Here is an 18,463-nt window from a genome sequence, read left to right as displayed (position 1 = left end):
GAGGCCCAGATGTCGACCACCACAGCAGCACCGATCCCCGAGGCTCCCTGGCCGCCTCCCCCTTGCTCAACGAAGAGGGAAGCGAGTTCACAGCTGCAGTCACCTGATCTCCCTGCTCCCCAATGACTTCCTAATGCTCTGCTCAGCAGCCGAGCAGAACCAGCCTGCTAAGTCCCTGCTTCCCCAGCGTGAGAACTCCAATTCCAGTACAACCCCTAAGGCCTTATGTGGTGTGAGCTCCTCTCATCCTCTCACACATGCTCACACCTCTCCCATGACGGCAGCCTTCGTCCTCCAATAAGGGGCATTTTCTAACCTCAGTGCCTTTGCGTACACTGTTCTAACTTCCTGTGGCTACTCTGTAGTGTTTACTCCCAGTCTTTGCTCTGATCCCACCTTCTCGGTGACTCATCGTAACCATCCTATTTAAAATCTAGAAACCCTCCCACCCACCCAGAGAAAACTCCTGCTCCTCTTCCTCTGTTTTACTCCCACCTGCGCCCTCTCTTCATCCCACCCCACAAATGTCTCCCAACACTGGCTGTAGTTAGACCCCATGCTGAGCAATGAGTACCCAAGGCTGACAGACGGAGCCAGAAGCTGTCCTCAAAGATGCACTGACTCATCTAGTCATGCTAATTAAAAAGCCAAAGGTAGGGCTGGGGAGATGTCTCCATGGATAAGAGTTCAGAGCCCCAGAGCCCATGTAAAAGGCTGGGCATGGTGGCCACAGGCAGAGACAAGAGTCTATGGGGCTTACTGACCACCAGCCTATTTCCAGGTCCAGTGAGAGACTCTGTCTCAAGAGAAAAGGATGAAAAGTAATGCAGGGGACAGCAGATGTCCCCCTCTGGCCTCTGCCCAGAGGCCAGGTGTCACATAGACACCTCACACACACACACAAAAACAGGGGGGACAGCAATGACAGGTCCAGTGAGGCTTCCGATTGCCCATCCTGACTGTGATGGCAGTAATATATTATAAAAATAACACAACTGTACGCTAAAATGAGTGGATTTCACTATATCTAAATTACATTTTTTTTTTAACCCAGAGAATTTGTAAAGGCAATGTGACCACTGTCAGAAGAGGGGGAAAGGCATTTGTGTCAATTCTAACCTCTCACCAACACATACACACACACACACATACATGCACACTCATACACACATGAACACACACATGCACACACGTACACATAAACATACATGCACACACTCACATATATATATACACACATGAGCACACATAGACACACCCCAAGAAAAGCAAAACAGTAAATAAAGCCAGGAGGTCGTGAAGGAAATACATTATAAGCATTACAGCCAAGGGTACCAGAAAGTTCCAGAACCTCAAGCTTACACAAGAGGCACCTCTGTAAGGACAACTATCTGGCACACACAACACAACTACAACTGTTTTTGGATTTCTGATGGGTCAGGATTCTCCTCCCTCACTCTGCCAGTCTGCCCAGATGCCACTCGTCTCTGTCTTACTGCTCCAGGGCAGGGCACTTTTCTTCTCAGCCCACTCTCCGAACCTATATAATGGGACTGGGTCCTTCACACCATTTACACACACATGCACACATACCCCAACCCAAGTCTTTGTTCCCTGCAGGTGTGAGCCCTACCAGGTAGCGCTGTCAAACCGGCTCTTCCACCCCAGTGAACCCTTATGGAGGTGGCACTGGTGACCCCTCTGTGATGAGTCAGCACAAGGCCGGCTCTGGGGGGAGGGAGCTCTGTCTTGCAGCTCCCCCATGTGGCAGGGTCGGTCACAGCCGAACACAGGGCAGGAAGCTCCTCCTTTTCTCCCGTCCTCCACCCCGCGCGCGCCCACCCCCACCCCCGCGCGCAGGGTCACTTACCAAAATAGAAGCCTTCGTGCTGATATTTGGGGTTGAAGAAGACCCCCTTGGCGTGGGCGTTGACGTCCGCACCTGCTGCTATGAGCACTGCTGTGATGTCTCCCTGGCGCCTCTCGATGGCGATGTTCAATGCCGTCTGCCCTGCGAACAGAGCCCTCATGGCTCTCAGGGGCTCCCGGACAACCTTAAGCTGATCTTGGAGCCCCTTGACCCCAGATGGCATGGCAGTAGCTGACTGAAAACACTAAGGGTGTAGACACCCTACGGGGAGGACACAGTGTTGATGCCAGTTGCGTTCTGTGAAAGCAGCAATGAACCACACCCCACCATGGAATAAAGCAGGCCAGGGATGACCACAACCTGCTGCTGCAAGCCCAACAGCAAGGTCTTGGTAAAGAGGCTAGTGAAAGCTGAGAAGGAGGAGGATTCGCGGCCAGGACAGAAAAGCCTTACTATGGGCATGAATAAGGTTGGTATAATAACGCTATCAAAAACGTGTTAAGTCTGTCCAATGTGGAATCCTAAGGCCCATGAGGAACAGATCCCATTCTTGCCCTCAAAAGGACCCCCGGTAGGCAGGCCTAGTGGCCCAGGCCAAGAATCCCAGCTACTCAGGAGGCAGGAGCGGAAAGATCACAAGTTCAAGGCTGTCTGCCTGTGAAGTGAGTTCAAGACCAACTTGAACAAGTTAGTGAGATTCCTTGCTCAAAGTTTTAAAAAGAGCTGGGGATGTAGCTTCGCGGTAAGAGCGCTTCCCAGTACCACCACCCCAAAATTAAAGGGGTCTTGTACCAGCAGTGCGGAGACCATAGGACCCTGAGCTGTAAACAAAGAGAAAAGGAAAGCACAGAGAGAGATCGAAAAAGGAAAAGAGTCAGCCTGGCGCTCGTCTGAACATCTGAGGAACTGGTGTCAGCTCTCAGGTGACAAGCTGACCACAAGATACAGCTCCCTTTCTCTATTTGCACTGATTCCCCAGGGAGCTTGTCTTGTAGTTCAGCAGTCAGTCGGTCACAGCAATCTCTCCCTGGGGCCCCAGCCCCTCCTCCATAGTGCCATGACTTTCCCTTTGAGAATGGAGAAATAGAAGGATCCAGAGGGTCCAGGAACTCTACAAGAAGACCATCAAGGCTGGAAGATCTGGACCATTGGGGGGGGGGGCTGCACAAACTACTGTACCAACCAAGGACGATACATGCAGAAAACCTAGGACACGCCTCCCCCCTCCCTCCATTCGGATCTATCCAATGGGCAGTGAATTCTCCACAGCTGTGTGGAAAGCAGGGACTGCCTCTGGCATGGACTCTGGTGCCCCCTATTTGACCACTTCCCCTTGATGGGGAGGCCTGGTGGCCCTCAGAGGAAGGGGAAGCAGGCTATCCAGATGAGACCTGTGGACTGTGATCATATGGTGGGGGAGGAGGTCCCCTTCTGTCACAGGCCTAGGGGAGGGGAATAGGGTGAAAGAGGGAGGACCGGGAAGATACGAGGGGATAACAATCAGGATGTAATCTGAATAAATTATTATTTTTTTTAATTCTGTAGAGTTCAAACAATAAATCAAGATTACTTTCCCCATAAGAAGGGTTCAAGACCACATCTAAACCCCCACCTGGAAAAGCTGAGGTGTTTATACCTCCTGGCAATGTCAGCAAGATGGCTGATCATGAGCTGATCACTTCTGCTAACTGCAGCAAGTTGTTTACTGACTCCAAAGACTCTCTGGGCTTAGCCTGTTAACTGCTCACAGTGGGTTTCCTGGGCAGGGAAACAAGGCACTCAATTTTATCCCCTCAGTCCACAAAACTAGACTGAAATAGGACAGCTTAAAATATTGATGACTGCGACGCTGACGGCTTCCTTTGCTGGCCTTCCCTGGTTCTCTAGCCTCTTCTCCAGGCTTTTCATTTGCTTGTTTGTTTGTTTGTTTGTTTGTTTGTTTTGTGGTTCTGGGGACTCTAACACATGCTAGGGAACCTCCCTTCAGCCGAGTTACATCCCTAGGCCACACAGTCTTCCTAGTGTCAAATCCACCAAGCCTACTCCCATCTTGAGGCTCCTAAACTTGGTTGGGAGATCCTTCCCATCAGCTAAGTTTTGATCAAGGCCATCACCGCTCTACAGTTGCTTACCTACCCTAGTCTCTCGCTGTCACATTGCATCATCTTTACTTCTGTTCCTAGCATACTCTGTCTAAAGTCGCCTTTTAGAGCATCGACAGTTCCTGACTTGTTCACGCGTGCTCAGCATTATTTACAGGAAGAGGAAGGGTGAGAGGGTCCCTATTGCATATTTGGCTTCCCCATGGCCAAAGTGCCTCTGTGTGGCAAGACATAGCTCTGCAGCCACACCCACCTTGGGAAATCCTGACCTCTGCCCCTTGCCCTCAGGTTGCCTCTGTCTCCGGGTACCTTCATAGGCCTCTTCTGTGTACTCGGCGTTGATGAACCTGTCCAGGATGTCATTCTCCTCAGCGAAGGTAAGCAGAATCCGGACGATCTCTTTGGTGTTGGGGTTGATGTTGAGCAAAGCCTTCATCAGGCAGGTCTTCCCAGTGTCTGAGGCTGTCAGCTTGTGCATGAGGAAGTCTGCAGACAGAACCAACGATAAAGGCAGGGACAGGAAGGGCTGGCTGCCCTGGGCCTCCCAGACAGAATAGGGTACAGCCTCACACCTCAAAAGCCTGAACTTGGGCCCCGAACCCTGTAACACCAGATACACTTTCTTCTTCTCCTCAGCCCCTCCTCCAGCTCCCTTCCTGGTTTATCACTCACAGTTCTCTAGCGACCACCTACAAAGGTTGCATCCAGTGCCCCCTGCTCTTTGAGCTCTGCACCTTCTCTCCGGAGGGGAGATAACGTCACCTGCTACCAGGCTTCCCACTTCCCATGTTGGTGCCCGTATCCCCAGTCAATTCCTCCTTGTGGCCTAAAAAGTATAGCTTGTCACCTCCCCATCAACCTGCTCCTTTCCTAATCCCCAGACAGCTATGAACCCCCAAATCCCTCAATTCCTGTCAATGCCTGAGGAACTCGCCAGAGCTCTTCCTCCTGCCCCAGGCCTGCTTCATGATCCCAACACTCCACACAGTAGTCAGACCAGCCCTCTGCCTGCCTAAACCCACCCATGACTCCCCAGGGCCCTCTAAGTAAAGCTCAAGGTTGTTGTTCCAATATCCAAAGTGCCTCACAGGAGATGGAGCAGGGGCTAGGCCAACCCAACCAGGACCCCGAGGCCCGCACCCTGTGCCACAGCTGGCCACTAACCAGGCACATCCAGGCCACGGCGGCGTCTGCAGAGGTCCTGCAGCTCCTGCAGGAGTTCCCGCAGCTCCCTCACACAGCCTTCGGACACGGCCGCAAAGATGCGCTTCTTCAGCCGCTTCTTCTTCTGCCTCTGTTCTTCCTTGGCCAGGTTTGCGCTAAGACCAGAAGGCACTGTGAATTCACCCCCACATTCACCCTGGCTCCCACCCTTGTCTGCCACCACCAAAGCTGCCGGCCTCCAGGCCACTGCTCCAATCCTTATGCCGCTAGTGTCTTTAAGGATGGCCATGTTTGTGCTCCGTGTTGCCTGACCAGGCTCCCTTTCCAATACACATGCAGTCACATTGATCAAAACGCTCTGTGCGCGCTCGCACACACACACACACACACACATGCGCGCACGCGTGGGGATGATCAAGAAGGAATCTATGCCTGTCGTAGCCATTACTTTGAAATACAGAACTAAAGGAAGAGAAAGCTCCCTCTCGTCTCCCTATCGGAACTTTTCCATCTACTCCTCCCCAACACTCCAAACAGACCATTACAATCACGCAGATGTGCCTTCTGTCGCTTGTATGTTTTCTTGCAAAAATGCATACTGATCTCTGTGTGACTAGATTTTAAATTTATGTAATTGTGCAACTTGTGCTTAAGTCCTTATTCTCTTGTGCATTGTTTGAATGTTTTATGTGCATTGTTTGAATGGTTTATAAAGAACAGATCGCGGACTGATATGTCACTCCACTCCACAGAAGGTCATGTGCCACCACCATGGCCCAGGCCTCCAGATGTTTGTCCCAACTCCCCAGGGATGCTGGCTTCTTTCTCTTCCCTGTGCCATCTCCTCTTGCTGAGAGTGCTGGGATAAGGGGAAGGGCCACACTTACCTTGGACTGTTGGGGTTTGATGGGGTCTCTGTCACATCATCCTGAGGAGACTGAGGGGAATCCATGTCATCACAGTTGCCAGAGAGGCTGGAGATGAAGGAAAAGAAAGCGAAGGCAGAAAGCAGGATGGATTTAGAAATGGAAGGTGCTGCTATACCACAACCAGGCCCAGCCACGTGTCCAGCCAGCACGTGTCCAGCCACCACGTGTCCAGCCACCACGTGTCCAGCCAGCACGTGTCCAGCCACCACGTGTCCAGCCAGCACGTGTCCAGCCACCACGTGTCCAGCCACCACGTGTCCAGCCAGCACGTGTCCAGCCACCACGTGTCCAGCCACCACGTGTCCAGCCACCACGTGTCCAGCCACCACGTGTCCAGCCACCACGTGTCCAGGCCAGCAGCCAGTACTCACCACTGCCGGATGTTGGAATCCATCGGCTTGGAGAAGATGGGAGGAGATGTCTTGGTGACTGTGGAGTTGGGCTCAAATCCTTCTATCTCCAGGAAGAAGTGTGCACTGAGGGGACATCCAATCAAGGCCATTAGAACTGGGACAGGGTCTGACTGCCTGTGTGTCCTGCAGCCTTGCCACAGAGGACCCACTCACCCTGAGCCCTCAGCCTGTGTGCCGCGTGTCCTAGCCGAGCACTGTAAGAAGGCATAGACCCTGGTTCAAAGCTGAATCTACATGGTTTTTTTCTCTAGAAGCACCATGTGGATGAGCCCAAGGTGCTCACTGCTGATGGCCCGGCGCCTGAGGATCTGCAGCTGTCCCCAGGTCTATGGACATGGCAAGAGGAGCTGGCTTTCCCTTTGCCATCCAGCCGATCCTAGAGCCTGGGCCTGAAGGCAGAGCCTTTTAGTGGGGGCCTCTGGACTCAGTTCTACATAGGCCTTCCAGCAACTTAAGAAAAATGGCCGGATGGGGGCTGGAGAGATGGCTCAGTGGTTAAGAGCACCACCTGCTCTTCCAAAGGTCCTGAGTTCAATTCCCAGCAACCACATGGTGGCTCACAACCATCTATAATGCGATCTGATGCCTTCTTTGGCAGATAAAGCACTGATATACAATAAATAAAATAAATAAATCTTTTTTTTTTTTTTTAAAGAAATGGGGCCAGGGTCACCTTAGCTGCTATGCTTTGCCCATTAGTTTCTTTGCCACAACAGGAAATGGGCAGAGAAAGCTGGTCTAGGGCAGGGAGGACTTAAGGAGCCAGAGGCCCAGGCTGAATATTCCTCTCCAAGAAGAAAACCCAGACCAAGCATGGTGACATATTCCCCCAATCTCAGCACTCAGGAGGCTAAGTCAGGAAGATCATAGATTTGAGGACAGCCTGTGCTTCATAGGAGGTATTGTTTTTTAATCACATGTATTATCTGTAGGCCCCGCTAGCAATCAATGAAGACACAGACACTTGGTATATTTTAAAATAGCCTTGGTTAACCTGGGGCAGGATAGATATATCAATCCTCTAAACCACCCCCCATAGTGGGGCAGGCATGGGATCCCTGCCTCAATCCCATGCCATCTGCTTCCAATAGCTTCTATCAAGCTGCCTCCCATCCATAATCCCGAATAGTTATCAATTTTCTTTATCTGGGCTGGATTCTCCATCCACGCCGGCCGTGTGCTTCTCCTCCAGCTAACCCATGGCAGCCTCCTCTCTTCACTTCAGGTCTCTCTCCTTCTCCTCATGGCCGTCCTTCTTTTTTCCAGAACTCCTCTCTCCTAGTCCCACCTATCTCCTTTGCCCTGCCCAGGTGGGACGGCTCCTTATTAAGCAAAAGTTGGGTCACAGAGACAGCAAGCTGTAATTAGCATCAAAATACATCAGACCATCCCCCGACAAGCAGGACTAGCTCTTAAAAGGTAAAATGAAATATAAAATATATTACGTAAGAAGGGACATCATGAAGATATCAAGCAACATCAAATGTGGTGGGCAGGAGAAGAAACCTCGCACGCTGATGTAGGGGGTGTAAGTAGCACAGCCTCTGTGGGGTTCATTATGGAGGCACCTCAAAACTTTAAACATAGAACTCCCGTATGATCCAGCTTTACAATCTGTAGGTCAATAGGAAAAACAACCTATACTAGCTCTCTACAAGGACACCTGCACGTCTGTGTTTATTGCATCACTATTCACAACAGCCAAGTTATGGAGTCAGCCAAGCTGTCCACCCACAGATGAACAAACAAAATGTGGTATCTTATAAAATAGTGTTCTATTCAGCTATGAAGAATGGGATTCTGGGCCATTTTCAGAAAAGCATGTGGAACTGGAGATCAGCCTGCTAAGTGAAATAAGCCAGACTTGGAAACAAAAATATCATGTTTTCTCTAACATCTGGAGATAGAAAAGTGGCATAAAATACAAATGGAAATACTATGGATATAGAGAGATAATAATAAAAGGAGAAGGAATAAGGATAAGAAAGTTGGGCATGGTGGTGTACATGTTTAATACCAGCACTCAGGAAGCAGAGGCAGATGGATCTCTGTGAGTTCAAAGCCAGCCTGGTCTACAGAGTTAGTTCCAAGACAGCCAAGGCTATTAAAAAAGAAACCCCATCTCAACAAAACAAAACAAAATGTAAGTAGGATGAAGGAGAGATGGCTGAGCAGTTAAGAGCACTGGCTGCTCTCACAGAGAACCGGGTTTGATTCCCAGCATGTACATGGAGGCTCACAAACATCTGTAATTCCAGTCCTAAGGGATCCTATACCCTCCCTCTTCTGGCTTCTGTGGGCACTGCACACACATAGTATACAATCATAAATGTAGGCCAAATATCCATATACACAATTAATATGTATTCACGTACAAATAAATATTCAAAAACTACTTCTTTTCTTTGTTTGTTTGTTTGTTTGTTTGTTTGTTTTTCAAGACAGGGTTTCTCTGCATAGCCCTGGCTGTCCTGGCCTCACTTTGTAGACCAGGCTGGCCTCGAACTCAGAGATCCTCCTGACTCTGCCTCCCAAGTGCTGGGATTAAAGGCATCCCCGGCTTTCAAAAACTACTTTTTAAATAGAGAAAAAGTAGCATGAGAGGCAACTATTATCAAAGTACATATGTATACCTCATGAATGAAGCCCCTAACTTTGTGCAGTTGATATATGCTAGCAAAAAATAAAGTGATTTTAAAAACAAAAAAGAAAGGAGGGAGGGGGCCCAGAAAATATGGCCAGGAAGTGGAGAAAAACAACAAGCCATGGCCAGCTTTCTCCTCAGGCTTCAAGGAGAGACATGTGGGCATGCGAATGAGAGACACATGCTACCTCAAGAAAAGCCACACACTCTGTCCAAGACATGCCAGCCACAGGCAACCACACCCACAAATGCAGACCTCAAACACCACAGTCACACACTGGGAGATGAGTCTTCTGGTAACACTTAGGTGAGGATCAGCTGAGGGGAAACTTAGTCACAGTACCCCCAACCCTGGCACTGCTGCAGCATAGTTGCTGCTGGCCATGTGACCTATCCAGCATGCTGCCCTCCGGACTGCAGGCATACAGCGTTCCTAAACACCTTTGCTGCCTGAGTCTTTCCCGGGGCCCAGAACAGAGGAAGTTCCAAAGCGCAGCTCTACCCATCTCAAGTTGAGAGGGAAGAGCAGCAGGCTGTTGTGACCAGGGCCCTAGTCTACAGCTAAGTCATCTGAGACTAAGAATGAGTAAGCACCCTCCCCCAGGGCAGACGCGAGTCGGCCATAGGACCTGTTTCCCACTGTGCCAGCTAATAACTGACACAGTGATGGACACTGCCCTGCTCTCAGCTTCCTCCTCTGGCCTGCTTCCAGTCAAATCCACTGCAGGGGGTTAGCTAAAAGGAGGCTATCCAGTCAGGGCAGGCAGGAGAGTCCTGGTGGCCTGGGGAGTCCCTCTCCTCACTTCAGGCACAGACAAGCCTAAAAGCTCCTAGTTAATCCAGGAATGAGGGATAAATGGGGCAGAAGACACATTGGCTTCCTGTTCCCTCCCTGACTCCCTGGCTTCTGACCATCAAAAGGAGCCTTCTGCCTGGCTTGGTGACTCACACTATGGAGAGAGAGAAAGAGAGAGGAGAGGGGGTGCTGGGAGGGAGGGAGAGGGGCAGAGAATGAGAGAGAGACAGACAGAGACGCAGAGAGAGACAGACAGAGACAGAGACAGACAGAGAGAGAGAAAGAGAGACTGAGAGTCTGGCCTCACCTAAAAACAAATACTTCAAAAGTCATGAAACATATCAAAAGAGAAAACAAGGGGAGGAGAAAACGTTTGGCCAGGACTCAAAGCTTAAGTTCTAGTCAAGCTCTGCATCTGCCTCCAGCTTGGTGCTCTCCACATCTTTGGACCAGGAATCCTCAGCTGATGGGATACTAGCTGGTCCAGATGATTCCCAGCCAAGGCAACTCCAATACCATCCATTTATGGCCTGCCCAGCTAACATGGACATTGGAGGTTAATCAGTCAGATGACCCTTCCCTGAACTGCTGCTCCAGAGCTGCCCCCACTCCACTAGGACAGCCTGACTCAGAGGCTCCAAGCACATTTACTGGATACTCAGCCTCAAGCCATCCTGGTTAAGAACTGCCTCCACACAGAACTCCAAACCCACACTGATGGGTTTTCTCCACAAAAGTTTGGTCTGGTCCTCCCTTGAGGCCACCCTGCCCTTGAGGCTGCTTCACTCAACATATATTTATCAAGCACCTACAATGTGCCAGGCACTGGCTTTGTAGCTATGATGCAGGCAGACTTCCTTCTTTCCCAGATCTGCTGTTCCAGTGGGCTGGTCAAAACTAGCTCCAAGGTGAAACCAATGCATAGCACTTTGGCCAGTTCACCCTTTGCTCAGGACAACACATTATCATTAAGATGTAAAGTCTCCCAATGGTGGGCACTATAATGACGTTATCCTTGATTTTCCAGAACCAATCTTGATTCCCTAACAGTGGTCCTAGTACTCAGAAGACCCCACTGAATCGATGTATGAAAGGATGGGTACCCACAGGGGCCCATAGAGACTGAACAGCCGACCAGAGAACATGCATAGGACTGACCTGGGCTCTCTGCACATAAGTAACAGTTGTGTAGCTTGGTCTTCATACGGGACTCCTAACAGTGGGAGAAGGGCTATCTCTGACTCTGTTGCCTGCCTTTGGGACCCTTTTCCCCTACTGGGCTGCCTCATCTAGCCTCAATAGGAGAAGATGCACCTTGTCTTACTGCAACTTGATATGCCAAGGCTGCTTGATTACCATGGGAAGCCCCGCCTTTTCTAAAGAGAATGGAAGAGTGGATGGGGGGGGCCAGGAAGGGGTGGGGGGGAAGGACTGGGAAGAGACAAGGGAGGAGATACTGTAGCCAGCATGTTTAATTAATTAATTAAAATGTTAAATTTTTAAGTGATAAGTAATTAATGAAAAGTATTCAAGTGGAAGGAATAATGGCTGGTCAGACAGAAGGAAAGATGACCTAATAGATGAACAGTGGGTAGATGACAGAATAATAAAAGAATGAGTAGATTGATGGGTAGATGGGTGGATAAATAGATGGATAGGTAATAAGCAATCAAGTAGATAGATAGGGTGGAGAGGTCTATGGATAAGACCAATGTTCAAACAGATTAACACAACCTTAAACTACCAGTGGTGGAGGCTGAATCCTCCCTGTGATTGGCCGTGCTCCCAGCTGCTGAAAGCTTTCACCTTTCCCCCACTCCTTCTCAGTCTCATTCATACTCAAAGCTGAAGTGGGGTCTTCTTGCCACTTCTCCACCAGATCCCATCTTCTCTTGGGATCCTCCAAGGGCTCTTGATTCCCTAAGAGTGGTCCTAGTACTCAGAAGACCCCACTAAATCGATGTGTGAAAGAAAAGATGACCACAGGGGCCCATAGAGACTGAATTGCCGACCAGAGAGCATCCATAGCACTGAACTACGCCTTCTGCAATATTTAACAGTTGTGTAGCTGTCCGTGTATAAACCACATCATGTAACTATTCACACCCAGGCCCAAAGCTGAGAGCCCCCAAGGAAGGGGAGAGTCATCTCATGATGCAACGACCTGGCTGGTGCAGAGCCTCTGGGCAGCTTCCTCATTGGCCCACACACTCCCCTCATTCTTCATCCGATCCCTCATTGGCCCACACACTCCCCTCATTCTTCATCCGATCCCTCATTGGCCCACACACTCCCCTCATTCTTCATCCGATCCCTCATTGGCCCACACACTCCCCTCATTCTTCATCCGATCCCTCATTGGCCCACACACTCCCCTCATTCTTCATCCGATCCTTCATTGGCCCACACACTCCCCTCATTCTTCATCCAATCCCTCATTGGCCCACACACTCCCCTCATTTTTCATCCGATCCCTCATTGGCTCACACACTCCCCTCATTGCCTGCCTGATCCTTCATTGGCTCACACACTAATTCAAAACTAATCAGTTGCCCAGTGTGTGTAACTGAGGGGATGGGAAGGGGACAATCGCCCCTTCCAGAGACTCCATCCTCAGAGATGTCAACCAGGGCTGACACATTTATCCCAGTGACCACATCAGTCTCTTTAGAGAGAGGCTGGGTCATAGGGAAACAGGAACAGTGAAGACTATTATAACTGAGGGCAGGAATAGGAGGCTTTCTGTGCTGTGCTAACTGGGATACAGTCTGGATCTTGAAAAATGCCATGGTTCTGGAAGAGTCCTGAAGCAGAGAGAAGAATGAGAAATGCTTCCTGGACTAGAGAAAAAAAAGTCTTTGCTGGAAAAGGAAACATCTGGAGGCCCGAGAATAAGATGCAGAGAGAGGAGTGATGACAGCCAGGCTGGGGAAGATCAAATGATTAAGCAAGGGCCTAACTCATAAGGCAGGTCCTGACCCATGCCTGCCCTACTTGACACCGCGCAACCACATCCCACCCACCATCAGAAGAACACGGTAAGGCCTGGACCACATGATGTCCTGCTCCTGCCTGCTGCAAATGCTCATTGTTTATTCCTTTGGTCTAGGTCAAAGGGTGCAACCTGGGTGTGGTTAACTCAGGTGCAGCACGGACAGCTGTATATCATTTCTCCACCATTTCTGTCACTTTGAAAACTCCAAGACCAGGAGGCAGCCTAAGGCTAGACAGGAGTTTGTCTAGCCATCTGTTTTGACCCAAGAAATGTCCAAGTGTCTGAACTCCCCAAGGCCAGCTCTCTGACCCTGACTGCCACCTTGCCTCGGGTTCAATAAGGAGGTCAATGTGGCAAGTACTCAAGGAATGACGTGATGGCTCAGGACAGCTCCCAGGTCCAAAGATCTTGTCTCTCTGTGGACTTGTAGTCCTCATGACACCTCTAATTTTCCCAATAGTTCATAGCCCCCTGGTTACTGGCATTGCCCTCTATCTTTCTTTCTTTCTTTTGCTAGATTTTTTTAATTAGGGTATACATTTATATTATTACACATGAATAAAATAAACTACATGCAGCAGGAGGAAACATGAGATAATCAGGAATTATATAAATGTTACATTCATAGTGATTTGGCTATTTGTATTTGGCAAACTTGAAGTAAACATCTTTCTAATCTTGTTGGGTTTAAATTTCTGAATGAAGATTAATATCTATCATATCTCATTTCTATTAACTTAAAACATCTAACTTGATTTCAAAAACATCTTAACCCCTAACCTACTAAGCTTAATTGTAAGACTAAACTATCTGGTCTTCATCCCCATCAGAGACTTTAGAAGGAATAAAACTTAAACACCTGGGTGAACTGGAAGTATAGGTTAGCAGCTTCCAAAATGAAAAACATGACTGAGGCAGTTTACTGCCTGAACAGTCACCCAACACTCTCTGTAACATTGCAGCAGCATCTTCAGTTTTCTAGCCCAATATGTCTGACAGACATACTTGCAAGGCAGGAACTATTGAGGACTTGCTTACCTTGTGTTGGCAGAGTTTGACCATCAACTCTGCCTGAATCTAAGCTTGCCTATTTTTAGGCAGAATTCCGTCTGTGGCAGAAACAAGGACATTTTGCACAGTGGTTTGTTTGCCGCATTTGAAGTCAACTCCATAAGGAGGTTCTTTGATGCTCATCACCTTCTTTGAGACAGGCTGGGTGTTGACAGGATTTAACTTGTCTTGTTGCCAAATACTTTTTAGAATAATAAAAAAAATCTTGGAATTCCATATTCTGTAGGTCTCTGAGGCTTTTGAAAACTTTACTTAACTATTTTACCTTATATATCTATAGAATTATATCTATCTATTAGATCTAGGCTATATATTCTTGTGATAAAATTAGACTAGTATTCGACATGACCATGATTTGCATCAATATAAGAACTTCAATACCAATAAATTAAAAAATAATCTTATTTGTGAGTAACAATTAAGGCCTTGAGTTAAGGAGTAGATTCAATAATCTACCTTTTGTTCTACCCTCCTTCTATATTTCTATATCCCCCTTTCTTTCTTTTCAGCTCCTATCTCCTTACATACAAAAGAAAGATAAAAGAAAAGAGAGATGTCCCTGAGTCCAACCTCGTCTTTAACACATAGCTTATTCTTTATTTTTTCTTCTCTTTAGACCCGAGATTTATACTCAGTTCTGAGTATAAGCTCAAACCTTCACATAAAGACCCTCAGAAAGTCTTTGGAACCACCACTTCAGGAGACAAAGTCTCCTTGTACTTGGTTGGGACAAGCAGTCATTTGGCCAGTGACTCTGTGCCCGAAACTAAGTTCACGAACAGACATGGGGTGGGGGGAGTTCATCTGGGACTGATGTGAGCCTATCCACATCCTTTCCCTATTCCTGAATCTCTCCCTGGAGTGAAAAGAAGGAAAAATGGACCACGTTGGCTTAGGTCAATGGTACTTTTGATACTTTCCGGATGGGCCCATGAGGTTCTAGGCTGCCCCCACTCCCATGCTACCTGTCTCGCCTCTACTTGCTCCTCTACTTGAACTCCAAGGTGGAAGCTCTGCCTAGGTATCCTCTGGGCACCTCTTACTTGGCACTTCATGCCTGAACTTGGCTCACCGCTCCTGTCTTGCTCCCCCTTTGATGTGAGCCCTTGACTGAAGTCACCCACCATTGTTCTGAGGGTGAATCGTCTGGATCTTCCTTCCCTATTCTTGTCTCCAGACGATCCGATGACTAACTCCACTCCTGTCCTTCCTCTCCTCCACGCGTGACCACCCAGGCTCAGGCCTCACCACTTCTCAGCTGTTTCGCAACGTCTTCCTCACACTCTCCCTAACCACAGTCTCCACCTCATACATTGTCCCCATGGGTCATACAGAGCAACATTTCCAAAGTTCCTATCTCCTTCTGCCCTCCTTCCTTCAGGAAGTCACCCTGTCACTCCCCCACTTATCTGAGGATCATCAGGGCTGGGGCGCAGGCAGAGGAGGCAGGGGAAATGAGCCATCTAGACTGTGGACTACCCTGGTCCAGGGAGAGCACAACTGAACTAGCCTCTTGGCTCAGCTTGTCCCAGCTGAGAGAGACCCAATCAACTAAAGAATGAAAGAACAGCCATGGACATCTAGAAGGCATCCTCCACTCAACTTAGAAGTGAGACAGAACCATTCTGGCCCTGCCCAGCTCCCAAGAGCCCCATACTATCAAAGTCAACTCACAGCGAGCACTGACCACCTTAACTTTGCTAACCACCTTGTCAACATGATGTCAATTAACTATGTCTTGTAAGTTGATGTCATTAATAGTGTCCTCATACAGAGATCCAGCTCGATACAACTGTAGCCCAGCTCAATAATAATCTCCATTTTCCCCACCAGGTGACCGTGCCATGCTTCTGAAACCCTACAAGAGTCACAGTCATTACAACAGCTGAAGCCGAAGGTGGCACCGCACACCTGTAATCCCAGCACTCAGAAGGTGGAGGATCCTAAAGGCAAAACTTTGGCTATGTATCAAGTACCAGATAAGCTTGAGAAACTGAAGAAGACCCTCTCGCAAAAGAAAAAAACTAAGCAAAGAGAATTATGTGCCCAGCTTGTTTACTGACAGTAGCTGTGAGAAAAGTCAGGTATATTCTGGTTAGCTACAGCTACCTTTATCCAGCTTAGCCCAAAAACATCTACTTCCTTCCCCGGGTGCCACAACCCTCCTGTTTTGCTGCCCCCCAAAACACACTTTTTCTGTAAGTTCCCAGTAGGTTATACTTTGCACAGTATTGAATCCATGCCACAGTATCTTCTGCCTTCCCACATTTCCCCAAAACAACTCATTAGAGAGACTTGATTCCACAGTAGATTGAAAGCTCTGTGTGTGTGTGTGTGTGTGTGTGTGTGTGTGTCTGTGTGTCTGTGTGTGTGTCTGTGTCTGTGCATCTGGGTGTGTGCGCATCTGTGTGTGTGTCTTGTGTCTGTGTGCGTCTGTGTGTGCGTGTGTATGTCTGTGTATGTGCATGTGTGTGCATGTGTGTACATGCATGTGTGTGCATGTGTGTACATGTGTGTGTCTGTGTGTGTGTGTACGTGCGTGTGTGTGCCTATGTGTGCATGTGTGTGCGTGTGTGCGTGTGTGTGTGTGTGTGTGTGTGTGTGTGTATGAAAAGAATGCCTATCTGAGGATCTAGACTGCCTAGAATGACACCCACCTTTTTACTCCTGTTCTTAAGAATGGCTTCAGTGACCCTAACCCCTGCAAATATCTTCCTGAACATTCTTGCTTCGGTGCCCCCATCCCCTCTAAAGAGACCCCATTCCTGTGCCAGTCATGAAGACCTCAGCAAAGACAGAAGAATATGCAGTGCTGCCTCCCCACCTGTGCCCAGCCTGTCATCAGGTCACCCCAAATGACTATCAGAGTCTAGTGCGTGAAGCCGTGTAAGCCTGGAGTGGGTGCCTCCATGTCTGTCCCACCCGGTACACCGCTCAGGCCCAAGCCTTCGGTCTTACCTTTTCTTGGTGGGGGTGAGGTCTGCTGCCCTCTTCTCTGTCAGCACAACAGGGTTCCCACTGGGTGCCACGGTTCTTCTGCCCATGAGGGGCACCATCTCCTTGGAGTGGGCATTCATTGCTGGAGCCCAGGGCATCTGCTGAGTTTGAGGGGGCAGGAGGTAACTACTGGAGGCCTCAAACTCCTGTGGGATATCACCCACCTCCTGCTCGTACCTGTCCGACAGGGAGCTCACTGCCTATTTTTGCAGGCTGTCAGACCTTCTTGGGAACAGGCATACAGTTCCTGCAGTTTCCATACTCCCTGGTTCTGAAGGTCCAGGAGAGGCCAGCACAGCATCCAGGAAAGGACCACGCTGCCTCTAACCTCCCATCACCATCTCCAGCCCGAGCATTGTCTAGATAGACTTCTGAGACTTAACTCTGCCTTCTCAATGCCCCCATAAGACTTGGTATTCGGGTCTATTTGTCAAGGTCACAGAACCTTTGACCTTAACAGACCATCAATGTCACCTCCTTTTCTCTAGATGATGCTCTGAATCACACAGCTGGGTGTTTTGAATTCCTTGGAACCTGCATGCAGTCTCTACAGCTCACTTATTTTCCCCACAAGCTAAGCACAGCCAGACCATGACTGGTACCCTGTCAGACTCCCTCTTGCCTAGAAGATGCAGACACAGGATACAGGAGGGCAACCTTTCAGTCCAAACATGCCTTACCAATGGCCAGTATGGGCTGAATTGACTAGGAAGTGGATCTCAGAGGGAGGGCTAATGAACGGGATGTAGCAGCCATGCTGTCTAGGCTTGGGGCACAGCCTGCACCAGGCTCAGGACAGCTCAGTGAGGGTCAAGGAGAGGACAGAGCTGTAGACTCTGCATGAGTTCACCGGGACCCCAGGGAGAGAAGGGTTTGGCAGCAGGCTGAGCCGTACTGTGAAGCTCTCAGACATACATAACTTGGAAGCTGAGATTGATGCCCGGGAAGCGGGGAACGGGAAAGGGTTCCAGGTTCCATAGGCAACAAAGCCTAAAGGAGAACCAATCATGGGGCTAGGGGGTGCGGAGACACCAGGGACCTGGAGACCAGGAAGAAGCTGCTGTGGAAAGCATGGGGAAAAGCAAGAGGCTGCTAGCCATGCAGGACAGGACAGACATGGAAAGGTAGTGTGCACAAGAAGAGGCAGCTCTACAGTTAGGGGACCAACCTCCATCTAAGCCACCTCAGATAACTTACTTAGACACAGAAGGGACGCCCAGCCCCTGCCTACCTCCATCACAGCCAGAACCAGATGGGTGCCCTTTAATGTTTGCCTCTACCCAAAGCAATCAGTGAACAAATGGGCCTAAAGAGGAAGTAGACAGAGGTGTGCCTCACCCTCCCCCATCCTCTGACTTCCATCCTGAGAAATAACTAAGTGGTCCCCAATTAGCCTGTATCCCTGACACCAATTGCTCCATCCTTCTGGAGATAGGCCCATGAGTATAGGCTGTTCTGGACAGCTGGGGCAAGTGGGGGTCA

At 49.2% G+C, this 18,463-nt stretch overlaps 1 protein-coding gene across 2 annotated transcripts in view; it reads right to left on the bottom strand.

Annotated features, from left to right (window-relative positions):
* The window catches only part of Trpv3 (transient receptor potential cation channel subfamily V member 3), a 31,759-nt gene extending 14,565 nt beyond the window's left edge, over nt 1–17,194 (bottom strand). For both annotated transcript variants that reach the window (XM_051157920.1, XM_051157921.1), the window contains exons 1-6: nt 16,943–17,194; nt 6,437–6,541; nt 6,024–6,110; nt 5,137–5,291; nt 4,282–4,458; nt 1,871–2,011 (exon numbers count right to left, since the gene is read on the bottom strand). In XM_051157920.1, coding sequence (XP_051013877.1) covers nt 1,871–2,011; nt 4,282–4,458; nt 5,137–5,291; nt 6,024–6,110; nt 6,437–6,541; nt 16,943–17,079 — 802 coding nt within the window. In that variant the 5' untranslated portion in view covers nt 17,080–17,194. The remainder of the gene's footprint in view (nt 1–1,870; nt 2,012–4,281; nt 4,459–5,136; nt 5,292–6,023; nt 6,111–6,436; nt 6,542–16,942) is intronic.
* Nucleotides 17,195–18,463: the final 1,269 nt, after the last annotated feature.

Source organism: Acomys russatus, chromosome 16, assembly GCF_903995435.1.
Source record: "Acomys russatus chromosome 16, mAcoRus1.1, whole genome shotgun sequence".
NCBI lineage: Eukaryota > Metazoa > Chordata > Mammalia > Rodentia > Muridae > Acomys > Acomys russatus.
Note: the sequence above shows the minus strand (reverse complement) of the source record. Positions and strands in the feature narration are given on the sequence as shown.